General features: G+C 39.9%; 2 protein-coding genes and 1 long non-coding RNA gene across 3 annotated transcripts in view; 2 read left to right on the top strand and 1 right to left on the bottom strand.

The window, feature by feature from the left end:
- LOC138963097 (multidrug resistance-associated protein 1-like) overlaps positions 1 to 6,947 on the top strand; it is a 56,290-nt gene extending 49,343 nt beyond the window's left edge. The window contains exon 29 of the mRNA XM_070335120.1: positions 148 to 6,947. Coding sequence (XP_070191221.1) covers positions 148 to 262 — 115 coding nt within the window. The 3' untranslated portion in view covers positions 263 to 6,947. The remainder of the gene's footprint in view (positions 1 to 147) is intronic.
- A 1,198-nt stretch (positions 6,948 to 8,145) lies between these two features.
- LOC138963100 (DNA helicase B-like) overlaps positions 8,146 to 25,468 on the top strand; it is a 31,165-nt gene continuing 13,842 nt past the window's right edge. The window contains exons 1-4 of the mRNA XM_070335130.1: positions 8,146 to 8,455; positions 12,494 to 12,746; positions 24,328 to 24,443; positions 24,700 to 24,869. Of these exons, the coding sequence (XP_070191231.1) occupies positions 8,194 to 8,455; positions 12,494 to 12,746; positions 24,328 to 24,443; positions 24,700 to 24,869 (801 nt within the window). The 5' untranslated portion in view covers positions 8,146 to 8,193. The remainder of the gene's footprint in view (positions 8,456 to 12,493; positions 12,747 to 24,327; positions 24,444 to 24,699; positions 24,870 to 25,468) is intronic.
- On the bottom strand, positions 21,218 to 23,856 carry LOC138963096 (uncharacterized). Its single transcript, XR_011454709.1, has 3 exons — positions 23,600 to 23,856; positions 22,225 to 22,335; positions 21,218 to 21,353 (listed from the first exon to the last, which is right to left on the bottom strand). It is a non-coding gene; the product is annotated as an uncharacterized lncRNA (long non-coding RNA).

The following is a 25,468-nucleotide window of genomic DNA, read 5'->3' as shown; positions in this document are numbered from 1 at the left end:
TTGTATATGTGTGTGCGTGCGTGTGTGTCAGTGTTTGCGTGTGGGCGTACATGCATGTGTGCGCTCGTGTGTGTGCCTGTGTGTGTGCATCTTTGTCTTTTTGCAAAGTCACCAGCACATTAACTTTGTCCTTGTGTATATTTTCAGAATTTTGGTGCTTGACAAGGGGGAGGTAGCGGCGTTCGACAGTCCAAGCAATCTTCTAAGAGACAGAGACAACATTTTCTTCACCATGGCACAAAGTGCAGGACTAGCCCAGTAGTTGTTGATACACCACAGTGGTACCTGTGATGTGAGGCCCCTCTGATGGAGGGGACACCTGCCAATAAGGAACAACAGTTGATATTATCCAACATGACCTATTCCTGCCGTGTGGAGCCACCTGCCATGTAGGGACACTTTTGGCTGGTCCCCAGGGGGTCCTTTCATGGCAGGTACCACTGTATCTCTGTAGTTATGCACAGCAGGGGTGGTGCTTACAAGAAATGTCTAATTTTTATTTTTATTTTTTTTATTTTTTTTATCTGAAAATATCAGAAATAAAATGGTCCACTTCCTCCGAAATCGGCGTATGGCTGCTTAAATGGCAGGGCCAAAACGATCATACACATAAAAACCCACTCATACAAACACAAAAGTGAACGTGGGAGTTTCAGCTCATGAACAAAGAAAAAGAAGAAGAAATGGTCAACTGTTTAGCACCACTGGTTTGTGTTTCCATGTCAGGTTTACTCTGCAAATGTAATTAAACCAGTGTATCGGTAATCTTTGTTGTAACTTGTCATCGTAAACGAGCGATCTATTTCTGGTGAAGCCAGGATCTGCACTGGTCATTTCTCACCAGTTCGTAAAATACCTAAGAAATACACAAGAAAACATGGAATATGTACATAAATTGAACGCGGTAAAGTCCAAAAAGCCCCCAGTTTCCGTTGCGACGATAGCCAATACTGGCTCCTGCAACGTACCCTTACCAGATCCAGAAAACCAGTAAATGTTCACTTGCCAATATATTTTTTGCATGTAATCAAAAGTGTGTTGTATGACTTATGTCCTTTTTTTCCCAAACATTGTAACATAATAATCTTCAGTAAATACCTTGTGTAAGCAGAGATAATGTATGTTGTGACCTCATACTGGTGCAAAATTTATATCCCAAGATAGATCTGTGTTTTTGAAGGTTTTTTGAAACATGACAAAAGAAAGTTGTACCTGCAGATTGTTTTTTCTTCTGCATAGGTAGCTGAACAAATATATGTATAGGTTACAACACGAGTGGTTTTTTATATGGCTTGTATTTCAGTCAAGACCCAGCGGATGAATATCATCGGGAGACACGAGCCTCTGGCGAGTGGCTCTCGATTGATATTCCCGCTGGGTCTTGACTGAAATACAAGCCATATAAAAAACCACGAGTGTTGTAATCTGTATATCCCATTCTACCATCAAACACAAAGTGTAGACTACTAGCGGCACTGTTGCGATCTGTGCAGGGTAAAACTGTTGCCAGCGAGACTTAGCCCTTTTGCAACCTTAAACTAAGTGACCGTCGCTGAAAAAATAAAACGAATGAGTGCATCGATAAGTACGCGGTAACACTACTTTCAGACCATTTAAAAGCTTTAAGTAAAGGTTCATAAGTTGCAAGAAAGTAATGAAGTCGAATAGAAATTAATTTAGTTGAAGCGCACAATTCTTTTGTTTTGCGTTTCAGGTCGGCAGAACGGGCGAAACGGGTTTGGGACCCATTTGGCTTACTCGATTCAGAATTGATTCCACGTTGTTTTTCTCGAACGTGTGTAATTAGGCTTATTGACAGAGAAACAAATTTTAGGGAACAAATATGTAGGTTTAGATTTAACCATTTGCTCCCTATTTGAAATGTATCTACGTGATAAACTGTTTTGCGAGTGTGTTTGCATGGATGAACTTAAACTGGTATGGGTCACACAGTGAGGAAAACGCGACCGACACGTCTGTCACCGCCGATTGATTGCATTTTGAAGGAATATGACTGGATTACGGAAAAATATGTGGACTTACTGCAGAGCCAGGCAAAAGAGTAGACTTGCTCGCAAAACACGTGAAACAGCCGATGTTTGATAGCTGAAGGCGCACACCAAAACACACTAACGACAGATTCTCAAAAGTCGTCTGCTAACGATGCAAGGGGAGGGTACTCGTGTTTTTGTTTTGGTTCGCTAGCATCTGGTTATCTTGTAAGTTGAATGTTCGTTTTTTTCGACCTGCATTGCTTTCATAATGAAAGAAACTTTTGCTTATTGCATCTCATACATCAGATCAGTTCTGAGATTCATTTTTGCGTGCAACTGATATGGTTTTCTGAGCCGTGCAATACGATTTTAGAACTTCATACAAATGTGTCACATTGTTCGGCGCGAGGTCAAAGGTCGGGAGCAAAGTAGTTCTTCGCCCAAATCGGAATCTGCACTATCATATATTTTTTTGAGTCCATGATGTATTTATTGAGCTATACAAATACAACATATATACCCATACTGAAGTAACAGAGACAAAGAAGGGAGGTCATGGGATATATATATATATCCCATGACCTCCCTTCTTTGTCTCTGTAAATGTACTCTAGGTATATTTCTTGTATTTCCATTGTACTCTTGTCAAATCCATGATATAACTATTGCACTCTTCTAACACATAAAATAGTGGATAAATAAGGGTGCACGAAATACATCATAGCTGGATCTACTTTTTGTCGTCCTTGACATTCCAAAAGCAAATGTACCTGTTAGACCGGATGTGCAAGGGGTCACCACACTTTTGAGAACATGCGCGAGAGTCGTTCAGTGCTATAGCTTAGTTTTGGTCTCGTCTTGCCGAGACTATCATCACAGCGTCATAGATTTCATGAAGTCTGTCATCCATCGCGTCATATTATGGGGACGTAATCTGTTATGTTTCTTTCTATTCGCAGTTCTGTTTCTCTCTTGTGATCAACATGACAAGCCGTATGTGTTTGAGTGTGTGTGCTCGTGCTCTCAACTAAAACAGAAGTCAAACTAGCAATCATTAAAAACCCAGTCCGTTCGAGAAGCTTCTTCTTCTGCGTTCAACGGTTGTGGGTTCGAGAAGCAATGTTATGCTCATGTGAAGTTACAGTGTACCTGGTACACGCGTTCTTATCGGTACATCATCGACTACGACTGTTCTCTGGACAAGCTGTTCGATGCAATTTGCGAGTTTTTCTTGCTCTTCTGCGGTGCAGTAGGCCCTTATAGACGATGAAGGTGTCCTGTCCAGGAGATGCGTGTGTAACCACTAGGTATTCAGTCAAATCCGTGTAAGAGGCTTTCAGCTGACGGGGACAACCAAGCCACCATTATGCACCGACTTGACATAGATCAACAGTCGTGCCTTTAGAATAATGTATGTACAGAGGTGCCTCATCTGAACAGACAACTAAAGCATGATGTTTCCGTCACACATTGTCTTTTGGATCTTAATGGGATATACAGTTTACAACACTCGTGATTTTGTATATGGCTTGTATTTCAGTCAAGACCCAGCAGGAATATCAAAGGAACTCACTCGCCAGCGGCTCGTGAGTCCCTTGATATTCATCCGCTGGGTCTTGACTGAAATACAAGCCATATAAAAAACCACTCGTGTTGTAACCTCTATATACATTTCATGTACTCATATAGCCAGCAGTAACAAACACAGATCTGCAAACACATATGTATGGGCAGGCACACACACACACACACACACACACACACACACACACACACACACACACACACACACACACTCACACACTCACACACACACACTCACACACACATACACACACACATACACACACACACACACACACACACACACACACACACACATGCTCTCGCTTTGTCTCTCACACACTCTTGCTCTCTCTCTATCTCTCTCTCTATGTATATCTCTATTTGAAGGGCTTGTTAGAGAATTGTGAAACTTGAACTTTCGTGTGAGAAAAAAAAAGTGATTTTTCGAAGCTTTCTTGTTTACCTTTTTGTTGTGAATCATATTGTGTGATAACAGAAATATAACTGTCAAGCGGTCAGCGCTACTGGTTTATGTTTCCATTGCACTTGTTATTTCTAATTCAACATTGATGCTAAAAAGATCTGTTCAGTTTTTCTTTGTGCGTTTGGTTATTCAGAGTTTATCTACACACATATACTCATTTGAGTTTTTCACATGTATCATGGTATGGTTGCAACTTTTTCGTAATAAAAGCTGGCGTGATTAAATCAGTTGTGATTGTGATTGTTGAGAATAACTTGTGCCGACAAAGGACAATTTTCGTGTGTTCAGAACGTCAGCAGTCTGATCTGTTTTGGGATTACAGTTTTCTGCAGTGAAATATTAAAAACTAAACAAGTTTGGGTTACAGACTGTATTTTTTTGTGACACTATTGATGCGTTCTTTCTTTTATAAAAGGGCTGCAGACTTACAATCAACTTTCCACCAACTTTCAAGCGATTTTTTTCAGAACCAAGTTGGTTGGTTTTCAAGTAGCTGTTAAAGGCACAGTAAGCCTCCCGTAAACAATCACAGATACTGTTAGGCTTTTACACACAGTACAAACACCCTTTCATTTAAACACTCACTGCTTGAGAACATCCTAGGTGCCCTCCGTGAAGAGCGAGCAATTTTCAAAGAATTTTTTTTGGCGTGGTTTATCTTACCCCTGAGCCATTGTGAACCCGTGTGATCCAGTTTCCCTTTTTCACAATGTTGTCGTCAGTTTGTAATTTGCTGTGAGCTTATCTGCAATAGCACGTTATTATGTACCTCTGACTATGCACGAAACAAATGGCTGTGGTTCACAAGAACTCTAGCGATGGCTTTTGACTGTTCAGAGGAACTGGCGATAGGCATAAACCGTCGTCTGCTACGAGAACCACGACCTTGCGTGACCCTGCTTCCGGGCTTTTCTTTTTTCAAACTTTCAAAACTTCGATATTGTACTGATCTTGTCTTGATAAAAAAGAATTCCTTTATGATTTAAGAATGTTTGTGTAACAAGCTGTCAATTTATTATTTAGGTTTTAAAAGTTAGGTTTAGCTCCAAAACGCACCACGGTCCGAATGTGTGAGGAGACAATCCGCAAAATTAATTCTTCAAAAATTGCTCGCTCTTTACGTAGGGCACCTAGGATGTTCCCGTTTGGTGAGCGTTCAAATGGAAGGGTGTTTGTACTGTGTGTTAAAGCCTGACAGTATCTGTGATGGTTTACGGGAGGCTTACTGTGCCTTTAAATTGGGACTAAATTGTCGGAAAAATTCACATGGCAGAAATTTAGCCAATCGACTTAGTCTCAGTACGTGACTTCTGAGCGATTCATGTAATTATTTAGTGTGCATGTATTTTTCTAGTGTGTATACTTTTTTCCAGCGTTCATGTATTTTCTAGTGTATAAATACATCTGTGCAAATTCATACATACATGTACTAGACAGATTTGCACACAACAGTTTCAGAGACAATTTAGAAACAGCTGAGGGCATATAACTTTTTACATAACATAATGTGCTCATAACACAGGTTTTCAGGGGGAAAACTGAATATTTTGCCATGTCTGTTTTCAGACGAAATGCTTTTTTCTCTGTGCTTTTTCTGTTTTTTGCCTAGTTAGCATACTGTGATACTTTTTACAATCTACAGAGTTCCATTTGTCAAAAGAGGATAACAGAAGAAATTTGGGGGTGACAGGTATCTCTCTAGTTTAGATCTGAAATGTTAGAATTTGAAAGTTTGTTATCCCCCGAAATCGGCGTATGCTGCCTGAATGGCGGGGTAAAAACGGTCGTACAGGTAAAAATCGACTCGTGCTAAAAACATGAGTGAATGTGGGAGTTTCAGCCCACGAACGCAGAAGAAGAAGAAGATGACTGGTGGTCACTATGGGAAGCTTAATCAATAGAGCACCGATGTTGTGATCCTAGACTCACGGGTTCGAATCCAGGCTGGGACGGACACGGGTCAACTTTGCGCAGATTCAGAGATGGTATCCATGTCCAACCCCATGTCACACAATGGCTTGTAAAAGACCTGGATTATTCTGATTGCACACACACCTTGGTAGCGCGACTCTTGTTGCTGCTAGCTTTCCACTGGATGGAAGCGACCCCAATTTCCTAGCATTGGGAACTATAGTAAAGTAAATGAAATGAAAATGAAAAAATTGAAAGGTGAATTATTTAGAGAAAAAAACGCCAGCGCTTCTTTTGGGTGGTCGTTATTCAGAGGGTAGGTTTGACTGTACATTTTTGATTTGTATTTTTGATTTTTGTTATCCTTTGACAACCCCTTTTTGGCTCACGTAAGTGTAGCCTATGCGATGATTAACTTTGTCTGTGTGTGTGTGTGTGTATGTGATAGAAACTTTAACATTTGAAGACGTCACATTATGGCGTAAGAGGGTTAGACGTCACGCGAAGGAATTACTGAAAGTCTCGGTCATTGTTATTTTGAGCGGGCCGAGACTAGTTGGCAGTCGTGTCCCTGTAAGTAGGCTACATGCAGACAAACAGATCTAGATCTAGTGTCTCGCTTTCTTGCACAGTGTCACCTATGTGTGTGTGTGTATGTGTGACGGAGTGATTGAGTTTGTGTTACTGTTTGTCGATTTCTTACGTGAGCCTTGAAGGCTTCGCCTCTTGTTGGTTTGGCATTCAGTAGCTGGAAGCCATAAAGTGTCAGCTTTTTCCCAAGATGTCACTTAACAGCTGCTTTAAAATTGTGTTTAACATGCCAACTCAAGATTTATATTTACATTAACATCATGAAGCAATGATTTGCATCATTCTGTGAATGATCCGTGTTTTTGTTGTCGTGTGAATAGCTTTACAAGTACTAGGATTCGTATTTACATGTATTTCATCTGAATGAATCACTTTTTGAAATAAATACACCAGACAAATGACACACCCTGTCCAGATTTGGTTTATGTTTTTATGTGAGCTGCTCAAATATACTTCCCTCCCTCCGTGTGTGAATGTATGTCTGGGTTGTGTCTGTGTGTGTCTCAGTTTTCTCTGTGTGTTTGTTTGTTTCTCTTTGTCTGCATGCATGTGTCTGTCTCTGTGAGCGTTTGTGCATGTCTGTGTATGTCATTGTGTGGGTGTGCTTCTTCTTCTTCTTCTTCTTCTTCCAATAATGTTCAGCGATCAATGAATTGACCATTATTAACATGTTGGCGAAGTGCAAGTGTGTGTCCTTAACAAAGATGAAGAGGTGGGGCAGGGGGAGGGCGGTTACTGTGCCTGTATGGCCCTCGATCATTGCCCTCAAGCAGAAGGCATTATAGGAGGGGGCCTCGACAACATCTGATGATGGGAGGGAGTTCCAGTCGACAGTGGTCCTCGGGAAGAAAGAAAACTTTCTGTAGTCTGTGCGGCACGGGATTATTCCCAGCTGTTGGCTGTGGTTGCTGCGACGTCCACTTCGAGGTTGCCGCTTGAGGCCGACGCAGGAGACGCAGGCTTGATCGTGCATGGGTGCTTGCAGATATGTTCAAGAAATAACATAGATAGAAATTGTCTGAATGTTCCATTTCAATGCTGGAGCAATATTTATGATACATGTAATGACTGATATTCCCAACTTAATTCAGTTTTGAAGACATCTTTTTAAAATTTCTGTGCAGAACTAGGGGACATGGACTAAACAAGCTAAAAGGTTGAAAAGCGCCATTAACATTTTTTTTTTATTTAAAACATTTAAATTGCACTTCTATAAAGTCCACACAACTTGAAGGCAGACAAGCAGACTACAGGCACATGAATCATAACCACAATGGGAAACAAGGCTTTTATGAAGTCACCAACAGGTGAATTAGTTGTAGAACACAGATCTATCAACATATTAAATGTACAAAAACAGACTGGCCCATTCTCAAGAAGAAGAAACAACTGCAAACACTACTGTATAAGTCAATTGATTTCTCTTGCTGCGCCCTGCTTGCTCTTCCTCTAAACTTTACACACTGCATGATGAAAGTGTACAGCATGATTCAAGCGCCTGTGGTTGTGTGGAATGAGCTCAGCACTTGAGTGACGTTCTGAGTACTGTTTTATCCTTATCTGGTTTATTCTTATCTGTGCGTTTCCGCAGTTCGCTTGATAACGTTAGCTTTACCGCGTTTTCTATTCGAAAAAGAAAGTTCTGCGATGGTAGACAGTTTTTCGCGTAAAGTTTGTAATAAAGCAAAGGCCCAAAGCACGATGTTGAGTTCGCAGGAGCCTCGCAAAGGAACCGTGCAGCTAAAAACTGTCACAGGATATGTCGTCGAACAGCCAGCGACAAGGAGCGAGGAAAGTGATGACGAAGAAGATGACGATGATGACAACTGGTTGGACTACTCGGAAATGAAAGCAGCCTTCAGTCAGGGGAATTTCATCAGGATGTCCAAGAAACCCCGCTATGGTCGAGGTAATGTAGCTGAGCACCTGATATCGAGTCAAATTTTCTTCTTTCCGTCTGTTGTTATTGATCAAAATATACCTGCTATTAAAGGAAACCCCCAACACTCAACAGATAATTAAAAAGTCAAGAACACTTTCCAAGATTGGCCTCCATGTAGCCCTGTATTGCATTGTTTGACACTGATGTAATAGACCCTCTCGATATTTCTAGCTCTTGCGATCTTCTACGCATAGCAAAGCATGTAGGACAGATATCTCGCAAGAGCGGCGCAGACTCCATGTTCAAATTTCTAATGTCATTCGAAGCATAAGATTAAGAAAGAGCTTGTGGGATGGATATCTCACAAGATTTTGCTAACATTGGATTGATATCCAGCATGATTTTGCTCACATTCAGAAAAATGTCTATGGAGGTCTCCCTTTTGCGTACTTCGGAGTGGTGTCACGTGATACGCAGAAATGGGTTGGAGGGCAAGAAACGGAACGGCTAGTAGCGTCAGTGCGCCGCTCGATGATTCGGGAGTGTTTTAATTGAATAATGTCAAAATCATGAACAACAAGTCGCGTAAGGCGAAAATACAATATTTAGTCAAGTAGCTGTCGAACTCACAGAATGAAACTGAACGCAACGCAACGCAGCAAGACCGTATACTCGTAGCATCGTCACTCCACCGCCCGTGGCAAAGGCAGTGCACGTGGAATTGACAAGAAGAGCGGGGTATTCGTTGCGCTGAGAAGGATAGCACGCTTTTCTGTACCTCTCTTCGTTTTAACTTTCTGAGCGTGTTTTTAATCCAAACATATCATATCTATATATTTTTGGAATCAGGAACCGACAAGGAATAAGATGAAAGTGTTTTTAAATTGATTTCGAAAAAAAAAATTTGATAATAATTTTTATATATTTAATTTTCAGAGCTTGTTTTTAATCCGAATATAACATATTTATATGTTTTTGGAATCAGCAAATGATGGAGAATAAGATAAACGTAAATTTGGATCGTTTTATAAATTTTTTTTTTTTTTTACAATTTTCCGATTTTTAATGACCAAAGTCATTAATTAATTTTTAAGCCACCACGCTGAAATGCAATACCGAAGTCCGGGCTTCGTCGAAGATTACTTGACCAAAATTTGAACCAATTTGGTTGAAAAATGAGGGCGTGACAGTGCCGCCTCAACTTTCACGAAAAGCCGGATATGACGTCATCAAAGACATTTATCAAAAAAATGAAAAAAACGTTCGGGGATTTCATACCCAGGAACTCTCATGTCAAATTTCATAAAGATCGGTCCAGTAGTTTAGTCTGAATCGCTCTACACACACACACACACACACACGCACACACACACACACGCACGCACATACACCACGACCCTCGTTTCGATTCCCCCTCGATGTTAAAATATTTAGTCAAAACTTGACTAAATATAAAAACGGTCGACCAGCCAAAAGAGAAGTACATTACATCATTGAGTGACGTTGCTAAAGTGCGATACTTGGAGAAATTGACCGAAGCTCTTTAGTTTCAGATTACATATAATTTCTGCTTCAGTGTGTGTGCATGAGTTTTCATTTTGTTATTATTCAAGAACTTGTAGTTCTATTTCTAACTTTGTATGTTTATGTGTGAAGCTCTTTAGTTTTAGATTACCTATTATTTCTGCTTCAGTGTGTGTGAGTTTTCATTTCATTGTTATTCGAGAAATGGTATTTCTAACTTTGTATGTTTATGTTTGGAGAAGCGATTCTTTTTTCCTTTTTGGGATCAAGTCTGGTGTCTGCTTTAGTGCTTACTTTGATATTACCTTAGAACATTTATTGTGAACCTGTAAATGTGTAATGTGTGTGTGTGTTTTTTGTTCTTCTTTTTTATTTTTTCTATTTCGTTTTACTTTAGTGCTGCTGAAGACAGTAACTAAAAATGTCCCTGAATTCAGTGTTACGTGTTTTTTGTTTTTAATTTTTATATATATGTTGACAATGACAGTTCAGTTAAATAAAGCGTTGAACACATTATATGTATTTTAATTTTTACCAATCTGTCACTCTGTGAATGTGAAGCTGGTGTGAGTGTGATATTTAACACATTACTTTTGATTTGTACCTAATCTCTGCCTTTGTTAGCTCCAGTAGGTGTGTTTTCAACAGTTTTGTTCAATTTTGTGAAACTTTACTGTTTTGAGACAAACCAGACACATATTTTTCCGTTTAGGACAGCTGGGCTCAACATATTAACTTTGTTGACTAAACAAAGGAGCCATTACACAGATACACACTCATTCTGACAATCACTCACCAGATTCTTCACAATTAAGAAATGTCTCAGATAAGACACACGCAAGCTTTAAAACAAAAAGTCTTAAGAACAAAAACGTTACTGCAACAACAATGTATTTATTAGTTCTTACTAAAATCACATGCTTCAATAAAAAAAAAAGCATAAACTGTACAGACATGCTAACCAGCACTGATTAAGGCACACACTTGGAGTCAAAAAGCTATGGCATCAACATAAGCAGTGTTGAATCTGTTTCAAATTGCACACTTCAGTCAAAAAGCTATGGCATCAACATATGCAGTGTTGAATCTGTTTCAAATTGCACACTTCAGTCAAAAATCACATGTCTGACAATGAGTGAATTAGTGTTTCCAATCAATGAACGGTAACTGACAAAAAAGTGAAAAAAAAGAAAAGAACTGTACACACACACACTTGGCATCAGATCTTAAAATCAAATAAGGAATAGTGTTGAGTCTTGAAAATGCTTTGAATTATACACACTTGAGCCAGGAAGCAAAAAAAGGAACTACACTCATGCCAGCCAGCACAAGTCATACAGATACTGTACACAAGTCAAATCAATACTGTGTTTCAGGTTTGGCATCCACATAAACAGTTTTGTTTCTGTTTTAAATCACACACTTGTCAATAAACTATGCAGACATGCTAACCAGCATTGATTAAGGCACACACTTGAGTCAAAAAGCTATGGCATTAACATAAGCAGTGTTGAATCTTGTTTCAAACTGCACATTTCAGTCAAAAAGCGAGTGAATCGGTGTTTCAATCATTAGCAAAATTAATACTGCTGTTGAGGTTTGGAATCAATGAACAATAACTGTTCACACATCAATACTGTCAAAGTGTAAAAAGAAAAGAACTGTACATGCACCCACATACTAAGCATCATATCAAGATCAAATAAGGAACAGTGTTGAGCCCTTGAAAATGTTTTCAATAATACACACTTCAGTCAGAAAGCAAAAACAAAAAAGTAACTACACACATTCCTGCCAGCACAAATCATATAGATACATAAGTAAAATTAATACTGTTTTTCTGGTTTGGCATCCACAGAAGTTATGTTTATGTTTTTCCTGTTGATTTTTTTCAGCCACGCTCTCCTTCTTTCCTCCAGTAAATCTCGGTGTCTTCCTCCAGCGTCGACTTTCGGAATTCTGAAAAATGCAAGAGCATTTTCCTTGTTGCTTCGGCTTGTGCAACCGATTATGCAACAAGTATTCACCATCTTGAATGAAATTTAGCCAAATCGTCGACGCAAATACGGAATCGCCGCAGCGAAACTTCGCGATCGGCACCACGCTTCCATGTTTTCGCTAAGCGGCGCGGTGGCTTCTTGCCCTCCAAGCCCCGGTGCGCACGAAGTGATGACGTCAATAGGGAGACCTCCATTAGATGAAACCTCTTCAGGGATGGCCAAATCGTCCACCCGATTGCCAGGGGGGAGTAAAAAGTCTGCTGGGTTTGTAGAAACCTGAACATTCTGGTCAAATGCAAAACTTGTGGTTGTACTTTTGAATTTTAAAGCCCGATAAACACTGCAGATGCAGCAACTTCTGTCGTTAATTGTGTAAAGAAATCTAACACTCATAATTTGTTGTGGTATGTACCGGGCCAGCAAAATTTTTGGCAGGCTAGTGACTTTCTTGAAGTTATTGCCTGGCTGGCGAGTTAAAATTTTGAAATTTGGCCATCCCTGCTTTTGGTATTTTTTTTCTGATTTTCGCCGTCATTTTCAGTGAAGATACAGACCCACATGGGACAGCAGCAAACAGCGTATGGCCGATTTTTGCTGACGGACCCCTGGTGGGACGTGACGGTACACATCGGGCCAAAGAACCGGGCCTGCGGCGTGACAGAGTACGCACTGAGGACCGATAAAGACATACACCGCCACAACCTCATTCCATTGGTCGTCGTCAAAGCTCTTCAACAGGGGATGAAAAATCACGAAACTCATCAAATAATGACAAAGTTTGAAGGTTTTGTCAAGTAAGTCTGGAACAGAGTGCTCAAGTAAATGTGCTCTAGAATATTGTATACACAACTGTTCTGTGGTTTTATGGAGTCAAAGTGGTGTTTGCTTGTTTGTGTTGCTGTTTGTTTGTCTACTTAATTGTGTACAACATGTGTTAGTGTGTGGAGCATGTGTGTGTAAAGTGCTCAGTCACACTAAGTAAGATGCAGATAGCTGGATTCGTTGAGGGCTTTTAATCATGGCTTCCTTCTGATACACGCATGGCGGTGAAGAAGAAGTGTCTTATTAACACAACACAACCAAACAACTGGTAAACATTTAATACAATCTACAGTGAGTTGTGACTTATGCTCTATCTAAACGCGACTGTTCTGTTGTTTCATTGAATTAGCATGCTGTTTGTTTGTTTGTTTGAGTGTAGTGGTATGTGAACGTGTGTGTATATAAAGTTCTGTTTATTGTTTATTATTCCCCCCTCTGCTTCTTTACCTCTGTAAACTTGTAGAGCTAGTTATTTTTCGATAATGACCCAGCAACCAAACAAATAACGAGCCAGCAACAGCCTGAATCCTCGATAGTGCAATGGGTTGAGAAGCTGTTCTGTTTCGGTACTACTTTTGTGACTGAAAAGTTCCGAACGCTCTAATGTACGAAGTATACATTTCTGGAGCAAACGATACAAACTTACCGCATTTAAATTAACAACTACAGGCCTGAACACATGAATCTCCATATAAAATCTATGAGTTCGGTTGTTTTCTGAATCTAGATCTGCTGTGCACAAACCGTTCATAACAAGCAAATTCCCAAGGCAAGTAACTCATACTCTAGCGACAAGAGTAGTTCCCCTTCTTTTAACGCAGTTTCTTCGACAACACTGACTGCAATCCGACGGTCAGTTTTTAACAATATTTCATTTTATAAACAGATCACACGCAACCAAATGCACACATCTCATCAATTTAAACAAAATAAAGCGGTTTCATACACTATTTTCCCCAGAAAACTGAACTTCATACAGTAATTAACGTTGGAACACGGGTGCAAATGTTCGTCTGCTAGTCCCATTTGACGAAAGAACATTAGATAGAGTCTCCACGCCGCCATCTTGGAGAGTTTTTTGCCGAATCGGGCCGATTTGAAGAGTTTGAGGAATCAAGTGTACCTTAATTAAGACGCACCTGGCTCGGTTTGCTCAATAAAGCACCAGAAGTATGCTAAATAATTAAATCAAAATGAGTAAATTGGCATTTGGTCGCGACCGAGCTCTCCACCATTTGAAGATTAAAATTGGCCGTCAAGACTGGTTTTCGCCTGCTGTCATGACAACTGGCAAAAAATGGCGGACGAACCGGACGTATCGCAAAGAGCTAGTTCATTTCTCAACGAAATTGAGTCCAGAATGAAAAGGAAACCAATGACAGAACCTGAACGGAAGCGACGCAGACGACACACTACAGCAGAACGCAACAAGCGAACCATATTCATAGGATATCAATGGGAACGATGGATACAGGAGGCTGTAAAAGTGTTTACAAGTGTAACCGTTGGGGCAGAATCCGCCGATGAAGCGCTCGCAGAAATCCTGCTAGATTTGTAAGTACGACAATCCAAGTTCTTGTTGTGTAGATCTATACTTTTTCCTGGCCGAAGCCTCATTACATTTTTAATCAGTAATGCTTGCTGGTCCTGCCATTTCACGAAAATGGACCAGCCACTGTTTGTATGATGTATCCATGTGCACTTTCGTAAATTCCGTCACTTGACGAACTCAGAACTGTCATTTTCTTCACCGCGATACACAGTTCATTGCGAAGATCTTCCTCAGTAAATCGTTCAGATTCCACGTACGATTTGTTGTCAAGAAACAACTCAAACGAAAGTTTCAAATTGAAACTCATCATCCTCCATCTTGCTTGTCGAAGCACCAAAGTACTGTATCGATGTAATGAATGCTTGATCAAGCGAGCGCATGCATACGTATTTTTTTTGGCTGTGGCGGCTGATTCTAGTTGTTATGTTTTCGGAACACAAAGTGATGCATTCTCAGTGAACGCACTATACAGAGAGTAAGGCCCGCTTTGCTAGTGACACGCTAGGGTCCGCGCTATACTGTTAGGAGGGGGGGGGGGGGGGGTGGGTAACGCCAAGAACCTATCGCCAGGCGAGTCTAACATCACTTACACATGGCTGTGCTTTGTGTACACGGGTGTATGAGACTGTCTAGCACCACCATTGTTTCTGTTGCTATTTATAAACTATGACGTGGACATCATTTGTAAACATTGCCGAGCAGGATTTGTGCTCGGAACAGCTGATTCTGTGACGGTGTGCAGCCAAGAGGCATAAGTGAAACGGGAACAGTCATGAGGATGCAGACAGATTTTCAATACATTCATCATGTTCTCTTTTAGAAAATGAGAACAAAAAACAAGAGGAGAACTTCGAGAAGTAACAGGAGAATGTACGCAACAATAAGCTTTATTTTTAGGGGGATGGGTGTGTACGTGTTGGTGTGATTGTTCCTTTGTATATTTAACATTCATTTGTGTTGATACAGTGGATCCCACTTTTATAAGACCCCCCACTTTCAGACTCCTTTGACCTTCCATTTTAAGACATTGTTTACTCAGAATTTGTTTTCATAACCTCGTTAATTTACTCCCATTTAAAGACTCCCTCCTGTTCATGAACTGATTTTCTCAGATTTCATACTCATAGATCACATTCCTGTACTTATTTTTCAATATTCTTCCAGTGAGGTAAGCTGCATATAAAAAGGAATATATTACTCCCTACTTCAATACTTGTATACATTTGTCAAATTATTCAGCCAGGAAGGTGTTACAATCTTTTGAGAAGTTGGCAGGAGGCGCTCCATGCTTTGACTGAAGGAGTTCTGTACCTCCCAACTATTATTAAATAAAATAGCAGGGGGCCTAAAATGTAGTCATACGCTCTTCATGGTTTCTTTGTGTAAATCATGTGGAGAAAATTACATCTTTACATAGCGTACGATATGTTATGTAATGTGTATGTGCACAGATGCATATATTCAAAAACTCACACATACCTTTTTTTTCATTTACCAGTTACTATGCGAAGACACAAGAACAGCAATCTTCTACATCTATCAAGGCAACTGGCGGACGACAACCAGTGATGCAGGAGTCAGATGTTTCTTAATTTCATCTGTAGAGGAGTCGGTGTAAGTCAATAAATCTATAATTTGCACATTGCTGTCTCTGAACCAAATGAAATGGAAGAGTGAATGATGTTTTATTGTGTGTGTGTGTGTGTCAGAGTGTGTGTGTGTGTGTGCCTGTGTTTTCATTTGTTATTTAGACTATGTAATTAGTTTCAAAGAAATACATGCCGTAGAATGAGTGCAGGTGAGTGGTCATATTTTTAATTTGTTTAGTTTTCTATCAAGATCATGTGTATATAATATTTATTTGTATAAGCAAATCGGCCGGGATTGCATAAGCTGCCATTGGTTTGAAAATAACTTGTCTCTTTCTTTATTATTGCGTTTTTGCGGAGAAACAAATGGTTACAGTTAGAGGACAAGACAATTATTATTATTAATAAATGAAACAACAAATGCACACAAATATACTCAATTGACAAGAGCATTGTTCAATTTTATTTGATGTAAATCTCAAGACCACAGCCACACATTCTCTCTGAACAGTTTAAGGGGGAAAAACATGAAACTAGTGTCTGGATTCTAAATTTCACTGTTTGAGAGATCTCAATAACCCAGAGCCATTGTTGTATTACTTCCACAGCTGCACCATGTTGTCAATGAGCACTCTTGGCTGCTGTCGTATGACCAGGGACCTAGGGTATGCAGTCATGGAGACCTGCTTTGAAGGCTCTACAAGATGAGCAAATACTTCCTGAGAAACATCCCCAACTACTGAAATTTCAGGTACATATAATAACAGTTTTTGATCAGCAAAAAGGACACATTGTAACTCTTTCAGACTTTTTAGACTCGAATAAATGATAGTTCAAATTAAAGTTAAAATAAACATCAGTTCAGTCAAATTGTGGAAACTGTTAAAAAAAATGTGAGTTGCGGGATAGATTGAATAAAAACTCTAAATGTAGAAAGTCTAGATAAATACAAAGAAAAAACATTTTTCCTGTGCTTCTTCAAAAATTCAAAAGCAGGGACTGTTTGTTCAAATTTGCTATGCTCTCTACCATCATCCTGAACTCAGGTCAAAATGAGTTCAGCTCATTCTCTCCCTGACAGGATGCCTTGAGTTTCCTTGTCTGGCAAGGAAACCGATATTTTTACATATTTAGAGCTTTATGTAATGTATTATAATTTACTAGTAATACCGGTGCTCCGCACGGGATTTTTTCTTCTTCATTAATTACAGAGTTAATTATGAATAAGCAACAACAAAAACGTGTTCAATGTGCAATGGCAAGCGCCTACAGAACAAAATGCCATACATTTATTGGAAGAGATAAAAAAAAAGGGCACAGTGGTGGATTGGCCATGACTTGTGCAGTGACAACAGTAACATATTAAATTTAGAAGTAATTGCGACAAAGTTACCCCAAAAAAGCGCTAGCACACACAGAACAACAAAATGTGATAAAACATCAAACCTAAGAAAAGGAGCGTTCAATGTGCAATGAACTGCAAACCATTTACACAGCAGCAAACATGTGACGCTTTCTGAAATTTCGGTCAATGTAGTGATATTTTCTTTTTACCCGGCTCGGCGCTTCAATACACTTTCTTTGTTTTCTTGCATAGCTGCTCGCCATTAGTAATGCAAGAATCTACAGCTTGGTGAAGACAGACAGTTACGAAGGAAAGGCTAAATGCGGCCAAACAAAAAAAGTGGCTACATTGACCGAAATCTCAGAAAATATGACACATGGGACTGGAGTGAAACAAACACATAAACACAGCATTAAATGAGCAAATAGTGTGCACAGTACAAAAAAAAGTTTGACACATTAGCAAATAGGAATGAAAAAGTAACCCAGTGGTAAATATACAGTGGGTTCTGTGAACAATAACAAATCATAAGAATAAAACAGCGTTAAATTGTGCCCTTTTCTTAGATTTCAGTCAATGTGGACAGTCTGAAAATTCAATCAATGTGACAAAATCATTTTGTCACGCTTCAAGTTCAACCAAGATGATGAATGCTAGTTAAAATGTGTAAAAGAATATATAACACCAATCATATAATTGGGAAAGATATCTCGTCGCAGTACCCCGACAGCTCGAGTCACCCACAATGAAACGTTTGTACGATTGACTGGACTTAAACAAATTAGCGGCTACATTGACATAAGTGAGGGACATAAATGTGCAAAAAAATGTGCCCAGAGAACAATAGTTGAACACATCACCATATATGTCTTGAGACGGGAAAAAAACAGCACTAAATGGAACAAAATTTGTACACTTCAGCAAACATGTGAGTGAAAAAATAAAATGTTAACTCTTACACTGGTGCAATTCTGTAACACATGTTACATAGCCACTGGTGAATTAACAGAGAGAAAAATAACAAAAAACGGTCATAATATTATAGGTTTTCGCCTACATGGGAGGTAATCGGAACCGACCAAACAGACTCAGCCAGTAGCGCGACATGTGTCGTGACAACCAGGTGACAGTATACCTAAAGTAGCGCGACATATGTCGCGACAACCAGCCTCAGGGTTAAAATGTGAAATTGGTTCTGCGTTCTGCGAACAACAAAATGTTTACACATGCATTGTGCACAGAGAACAAAAGTTTACAGATCACCATGCATATAATGGCATTATGATGGTTAGGCCTGAAGAAATACATTTGCTTTTGTTTAATATCTCTCTTGGGCTGCAAGCCAGCACAACATAAATAAAACATTTCATTTGCCGAATCTGCGCCACCAAAACTGATAAATAGGACTAAGCATGGAATATTCACTGCAGGGGCTCTTTTTTATTTGTCATGCTGTGTGACACACGCGTTGCAGTTGTCACCATGTGTAGAGTTTAAGATGATGTGATTCCTATTCTTATAAAGACAAAGTCGATCTCCGTTACACCCCGCAAAAATGTACATGATTGCCCATATGGTCTTTGTTGATGTTCTTTGTCTCGTGACTTTATCGATATGTCGCAAAATGATTCCACAAAATTCAAAACAGGGATCAGATTTTACCCGCAACTACTGACTCGAGTAAATAGTGTGCACAGTACAAAAAAAAGTTTTACACATCAGCAAATAGGAATGAAAATGTAACCCAGTGGTAAATATACAGTGGGTTCTGTGAACAATAAGCAGATTCGAGATCGTCGATAATGATTTTTCATGTTTTTTTTGGTAATTTATAAATTACAAAGGAATTGATATGTAAGACAGTTTCAAGCGAGCTATTTTTCGCGGCTGTATTTACTGTGCAAACAACTCTAAATATGACAAAAGTGTCACGTGATAATCAACCGTTTGGTTTCGCCGCTCACTGGAGCAGACGATTTTTTCTGTAACCAGTTGACAGTGATGAAACCATATTTTACGGTCTCCTTCCGGCAGCAGTCCCAAAAATTAATACAAAACGTCTCTTTCCGTGGCTGTGTCAGTTTCCAATGCGACACTGTCATTGGCACTGTCATTCTTGTGACGCTCGTCGCGTTTTCACCTGTTTTTGACCGAAACGTTGCACAGGATGCCGTTGAAAAGCCAAAGATCTTCAGCTTTTGTTGATCTTTGGCAGGCCTATTAGTTTTAATTCGGTGGCATAATTCAATGCGCTTCGTCAACATTTCTTAAACTGAAACCAAAAGCAGACGCAAGAATTATAGTCAGTTGGAGTTGTCTCCCGTACTCCTAACTTTAGTGTGCTGCAGACGGTTGTACCCAAACGTCTACTAGTTTAAGAAGTACAACTTTTTTCATATCTCGCAGCAATCGTGCTTTCTTCGTCGCCATCGTGAAGCAATTTGCCTTGTTGTGAGCCCGTTGAATAGACCAATCCAGAGCGACTTTTCTCAGTGCACCTGTAGGCGAGAGTGCTCGGTCAATTTTGGACAATGTGTATCTTGAATGGAAAATATCGAATATCACGCTGTCTGAAGGAATGGTGTTCTTATCGGAGAATGACAGCGCTCAGTTCAAAACGATAGGACATCAGACCGCCATGCTGCTATGTGAATCGGACATTTGAGCCTTTCAATCGGTCTATGCCTGACGCCTAACGACATCCCTGCCTAGGTTAGGAAAGGGGGGAGAAAATTGCTAACGCCCTGACCCAGGGTCGAACTCGCAACCTCTCGCTTTCGAGCGCAAGTGCGTTACCACCCAGCCACCCAGACTGGTTTATGTGATTTTTCTTTGGGGTGATCTAAACCTACGCTCTAAATTCACCTTTTCAACATGCATGACTTTTGACACAACTCTGTACTTAGCACAGGCGACCAGCATATATAGCCTGTGTACTGGCCTGCTGGATCGGTACATTTTTTCCTTATGGCCTACACACATTAACTGTATCTGGCTATTTGGACTCGTTCTCCCAAATAACCATATTTGCACAAAATAAATTGTCTGTAAGCAGCATAGTGTTGTGTTTTATTGATGTCTCCCTCTTCTGCTTCTTCCAGGACGAGGGCGTCGCTTCTCTGGGCCCAAGCAAGTGAAAGGAAACTCTCATCCAGTACCAACCACCAGTGCATCGAAATCCTGGAGTGTAAACAGAAAATCATCTTTCAGTGACAAAACTTGATTCAGATTTAAACATTAAAATTGTTAAAAAAGATATGCACCAAATTTAAGAAAATTGGAGAAAATAAGAAAATTGGAGAAAATAATGAGAAAGAAGAAATTGTAATTTATGTAATAGAGCATGTCTTGGTGTGTGTGTGTCCCCAGGGGGGGGGGGGGGGGGATATATACACCTGTGACGGTACAGGCTTTCCAGTATGATAGAACAGAGTTGAGGCAGGTATATAAAACAGAAAGCAATTTAATATAGATTATATCGAACACAGAAGAAGAAATGTACATGAGTGATGACACTGGTTAGTAAAACAAGACTGTCCTGGGACATTGTGAATATTTGTGTAGAGGCACCTGTAACATATCTTTAGCTTCTTGGAATGAATTGCACATGATTGTCTCTTGAGACACATATATACTATATGTCACCCTCTCCTTGAAATAATCTTCTAATACTTGATTATTTAAACATGTTGTTTTGCATCATATCCATTTTGTCAGAGGCGAGTTTTGCCTCATTTGTACACATTTCTCCAAGACATTTGAATTCTGGTACACCTTTCCTGTTCATAGCTCGTGCCCAGTGTACCCATGTACTGTACAGAAACCCTCTTTTTTATGCCCCCTTATTTGTAAGGTTACTTTCTCTGATTTATGTTTATAAACTGTTATTTTAACCCTATTCTCAGACAGAATTATTTCAGAGGTTTTTTTAAAAAATATTTTTATTGTGGCAACTGTCTGCTTGCACTTGCAGAGGATTTAGAGCAAATCTCACACAAGGATTAGGTACTTACTGTCATAAGGCCAGCATTCAGCTTCACCATTTAGAGGCTAGGGCTTGGAGTTTCTCCTGGCCTGGTTCCTGGATAAGTTTCTGGAAGTGGAAAGATTGTTATTTCACTTTTAAATCAGTCAATACCCATTTTTACAACTATGCCTGCTTGAACCAGGCATAAACGAGTCATAACACACCACTAACCTGAACGATGAGCAAAACTTGCAAAGTATTTCTTATGAACAATGGTGTGTTTTTTAAATTTTAAAGTGACTATTTCAAAAGAAAAGAAAGTACAGTTTTGTAAAGCACATTCATTTTTTTATATTGACAACGTGTGATTTTTCACACTTGCTTTTTTTTTTATTGTTTGTAAATTTTACCTCATCTAATGTTCTCATATTACATCTAGCACATTTTCCCTTGAAACCTTAAACAATTCAGAGGAGAGAGTTTTGTTACAACCTGTACTTGTGTATTTCCTCACAGGATACATTCCATGTAAATTATAGGAAAGTATTCTGATGAATGTATAATAACAATGAATGGATCATTTTAATGACAGCAAAATAAACAATGATGTCACAAGGGTGTTGTCTATTGCATTTCTGTGTGTCTCACCATGTTATCAGGAATTTTTTTTACAAAAGGCATTCTTGCACGTAAAATTATATATCACACAACTGTGGTATATTGCTCTTCAGAGGAAACAAAGTGTTGGTGGGCCCTTTTGACAGACAGATGCACAGCACACTTCTATCCTTGCCATAATTATAACTGTGAAATCCCCATTATACTCTTCACCCAAGAAAATAATATCTTCTGTTATTGTCATCAAAGTTCACCCTATTATTTCTTATATAACTATTTGTGCAAGTGCTATTGTCATTCATGATTCTGTGTATACATGCGTGTGTGAACCCGTGCATGGAAAGTACTAGGAAAAGGACTAAAACTAATCCTGATTTACCTTCAAATTGGTTCCTCAGCAGATCACTTTCTGTCCGCACCTTTTCCTCTCCTGCCGCCCTCTAGCACTAGTAAGGACAGCATGTTCTGCTGGAAGCGAAACTTCCATAGCCTAGACGGAACGAGAAGAGTTTACAGTTCTCATACTTCATCCTTACTCAATTTACAGTATCTGTATCAAACCTATTATCATCAAGAAAAGCTCACTTGACTTTGAAGAGCATGATTCATTCTCTATCGACTGCCCATTGAACAAATAAAATTCAGCTCTCATAAGCTTTACTAGTGCGAGTAGAATTTTTGCTTTTAAAATGGGTGTGATAATTAGTATTTTCTGTTCTACTCACTCTTGCAAGCAAAGCACACTTTTACTTTTAGTTTACTGTTGTGTTTATTCCAGTGGTATGAATTGTAGCTAAAAAAAAAAAAATGCATCTATATATATATTATCAAAAGAGTAACAGTGCAAATGCAGAGTCTTATAATTATTTCAGAAGGCAAGTCCTTGATTTTCCAATCCATGATCTGCACACATTCACTGATTGAGCTATCGCCGTATCGGAAAGACGTCAGCCAAAATTAACTTCAGATTGGATGTTTCTCCACGAATTTCAAGCGTTACAATGATCCAAAGTTCGATCAGCAGCACTTTGGAGGGGAGGGGAAAAGTCAGTATTAAGTTTGTGTGGGATAAACCATATGCAAAGCCGGCTGACGTCCTCGTTCTACTGCCTCTAGTACCTGAAAACAAGTGATCTCATCGGCTACCAGTAAGTTCGTCACACGGTAGATTCGTCACGGGTGACGAAGTTACCGGCAGGGTGGGCGGGTGTTTATGCTTAGAGCTTATGCTTTCAGATGTTTGATTTGTGGGAGAGATTCAAGATTCACATTTTTAAGAGAGAGAGAGAGAGAGAGAGAGAGAGAGAGAGAATGAAAATGCCATTTTATATTGTGTACTTCACCTACTCAAAGAAAAAAGAGATACAAAATAAATACGCACAACATCACATGATAGAGAGAGGGGGAGGGGGAGAGAGAAAGAGAGAGAGAGAGAGGGGGGAGAGGGAGAGAGAGAAAGGGGGGGGGGAGGTGCAAGGTTGTATTACCATTACATAACAGCCGCGCTCGGACTACTGTGGCGAAGTTACTGTGGCGAAGTTACCGGGGACCGGTGACGAATCTACCGTTTGACGAACTTACTCAGTTACTGGTATCCATCTCATCATACCAACCAAATGGTTCGAAATGACTCGCCTTACAGATTTCTTTGCAGTCCTGCTGGGATCAACCTTTACACTAATACTGACTGTTGTATTGAAAGCCCTATTTGATTATAAACAACATTTCCTGTGGTCTACAAATCCGACACTTACCTGGTCAGTCTCCAATTCGTCAAAACGTTCCCTGATAGTCGCCATGTTGTCTCGAATCAAGGGACATCACCCACGGAACACATCACAAGAGTGCATTTTCCTTTGATATTACGACAATTGATTCAACTTCCCAAACTTTTAATTCTGCAAAGTTAAGTTTGTCCTTCTGTGTGGTAACATTATTCGTCACGCAGAATCTTATGGTAAAGCTTTTAGGGCGATCTGAAGGCCTTTTACTGGCGGAGACTATATCTTTAAGCGATACTAAAACATAAAAAGAACACACAATATCTGCCTTTACCGCCACAGCAGAATAACAGCATATCTGTGTACTTGATTTTAGTCCAAAACAGGGAAACTGACAAGAAGTGTAAACAGAATGGAATGATTTGCACGGAACTATACAACCGCGCATTAGTCGATCGCCTGCGCAGGTTGACTGGTTGAGTGATTCGGATTCGATCAAACTTTCGCACAAAAACTCCTGTTTTCTTTGAATAACTGAAGAAAGGAGGAATAAAGAGGTTACACACCTCGTCTCAGTGATTATTAAAAATAATGGTCTCAGTTCGCGGTCATGAAAAAGCTCGCTGAAGCTCGCATTTTTCATGATCCGCTAACTTCGACCATTATTTTTAATAATCACTGAGACTCGGCATGTAACCTCTACATAATGGCTGATAAATCAACAATGTTAGCTTTCTGGTATATGACGTTGACTGTTTCAGGAGGCAAAGGTCTAGAGATCCCCTTACCTTTGAAGAACTGGAGGGTGTGCTTCTATCGTTTGCCGACACATGCAGTGATGAACTGAAGCTCCAGATCAAATCCATTTTATATCAAGGTAAGGTAATAGCTTACGTAGGTATACTTGGGCATTTAATACTGTATTCCTTGAAGCTTATGTTGGTTTTATCATTTGACCAAAAACGTTCTGACTGCAAATGTAAAAGCTTCCCCTCCCCCTTAATAGAAGAAAACGAACGAAAATTCAAACTGTAAAACACCAGAGAGTTGCACAAAGACTCATCAAAGCACGGAACAACTAGACCATAGACAACCGAGCATATAAATTGTTCCGTTAAATTTTGTGGCCACAGAAACGCTGCAGTCGGTGATCAGGGCCCAGCGCTACCCACAGCTGTTGAAATTCCTGTGTGGACTGTTCCCCCTCAACTTCATCAACTGTCTGGTGGGTCCGCCGCACTCCGCCCTGTCCAAACTGGAACAAGCCACGGAGGACGAGCCCTGGGTCTTTGGATTTGGCAGGGTAATTTCTGTGTGGATTTGGCAGGGTAACTTGTGTGTGAATTTGGCAGGGTAACTTGTGTATGGATTTTGCAGGGTAACTTGTGTGTGAATTTGGCAGGGTAGCTAAGCTTTTGTGGATTTGGCAGGGTAACTTGTGTGTGGATTTGGCAGGGTAACTTATGTGTGAATTTGGCAGGGTAACTTGTGTGTGAATTTGTCAGGGTAACTTGTTAATGGATTTGTCAGGGTAACTTGTGTGTGAATTTGGCAGGGTAACTCGTGTATGGATTTGGCAGGGTAATGTGTATTGGGCAGGGTAACGTGTATGTGGATTGGGCAGGGTAACTTGTGTGTGAATTAAGCAGGGTAACGTATGTATGGACTGGGCAGGGTAACTTGTGTGGGTGAATTTGGCAGGGTAACGTGTGTGGATTTGGCAGGGCAATGTGTTTGTGAATTTGACAGGGTAACTTGTGTGTGAATTTGGCAGGGTAACGTGTGTGAATTTGACAGGGTAACTTGTGTGTGAATTCGGCAGGGTAACGTGTGTGTGCAAATGCAGAGTAGTTTCTGTGTATGCTTGCATTATTACGTGTGTTTGTGTGTGTGTCTGAGGTA

Source organism: Littorina saxatilis, linkage group LG3, assembly GCF_037325665.1.
Source record: "Littorina saxatilis isolate snail1 linkage group LG3, US_GU_Lsax_2.0, whole genome shotgun sequence".
NCBI classification, from domain to species: domain Eukaryota; kingdom Metazoa; phylum Mollusca; class Gastropoda; order Littorinimorpha; family Littorinidae; genus Littorina; species Littorina saxatilis.
The sequence above is the reverse complement of the archived record's forward strand: the minus strand, read 5'-3'. Positions and strand labels throughout refer to the sequence as shown.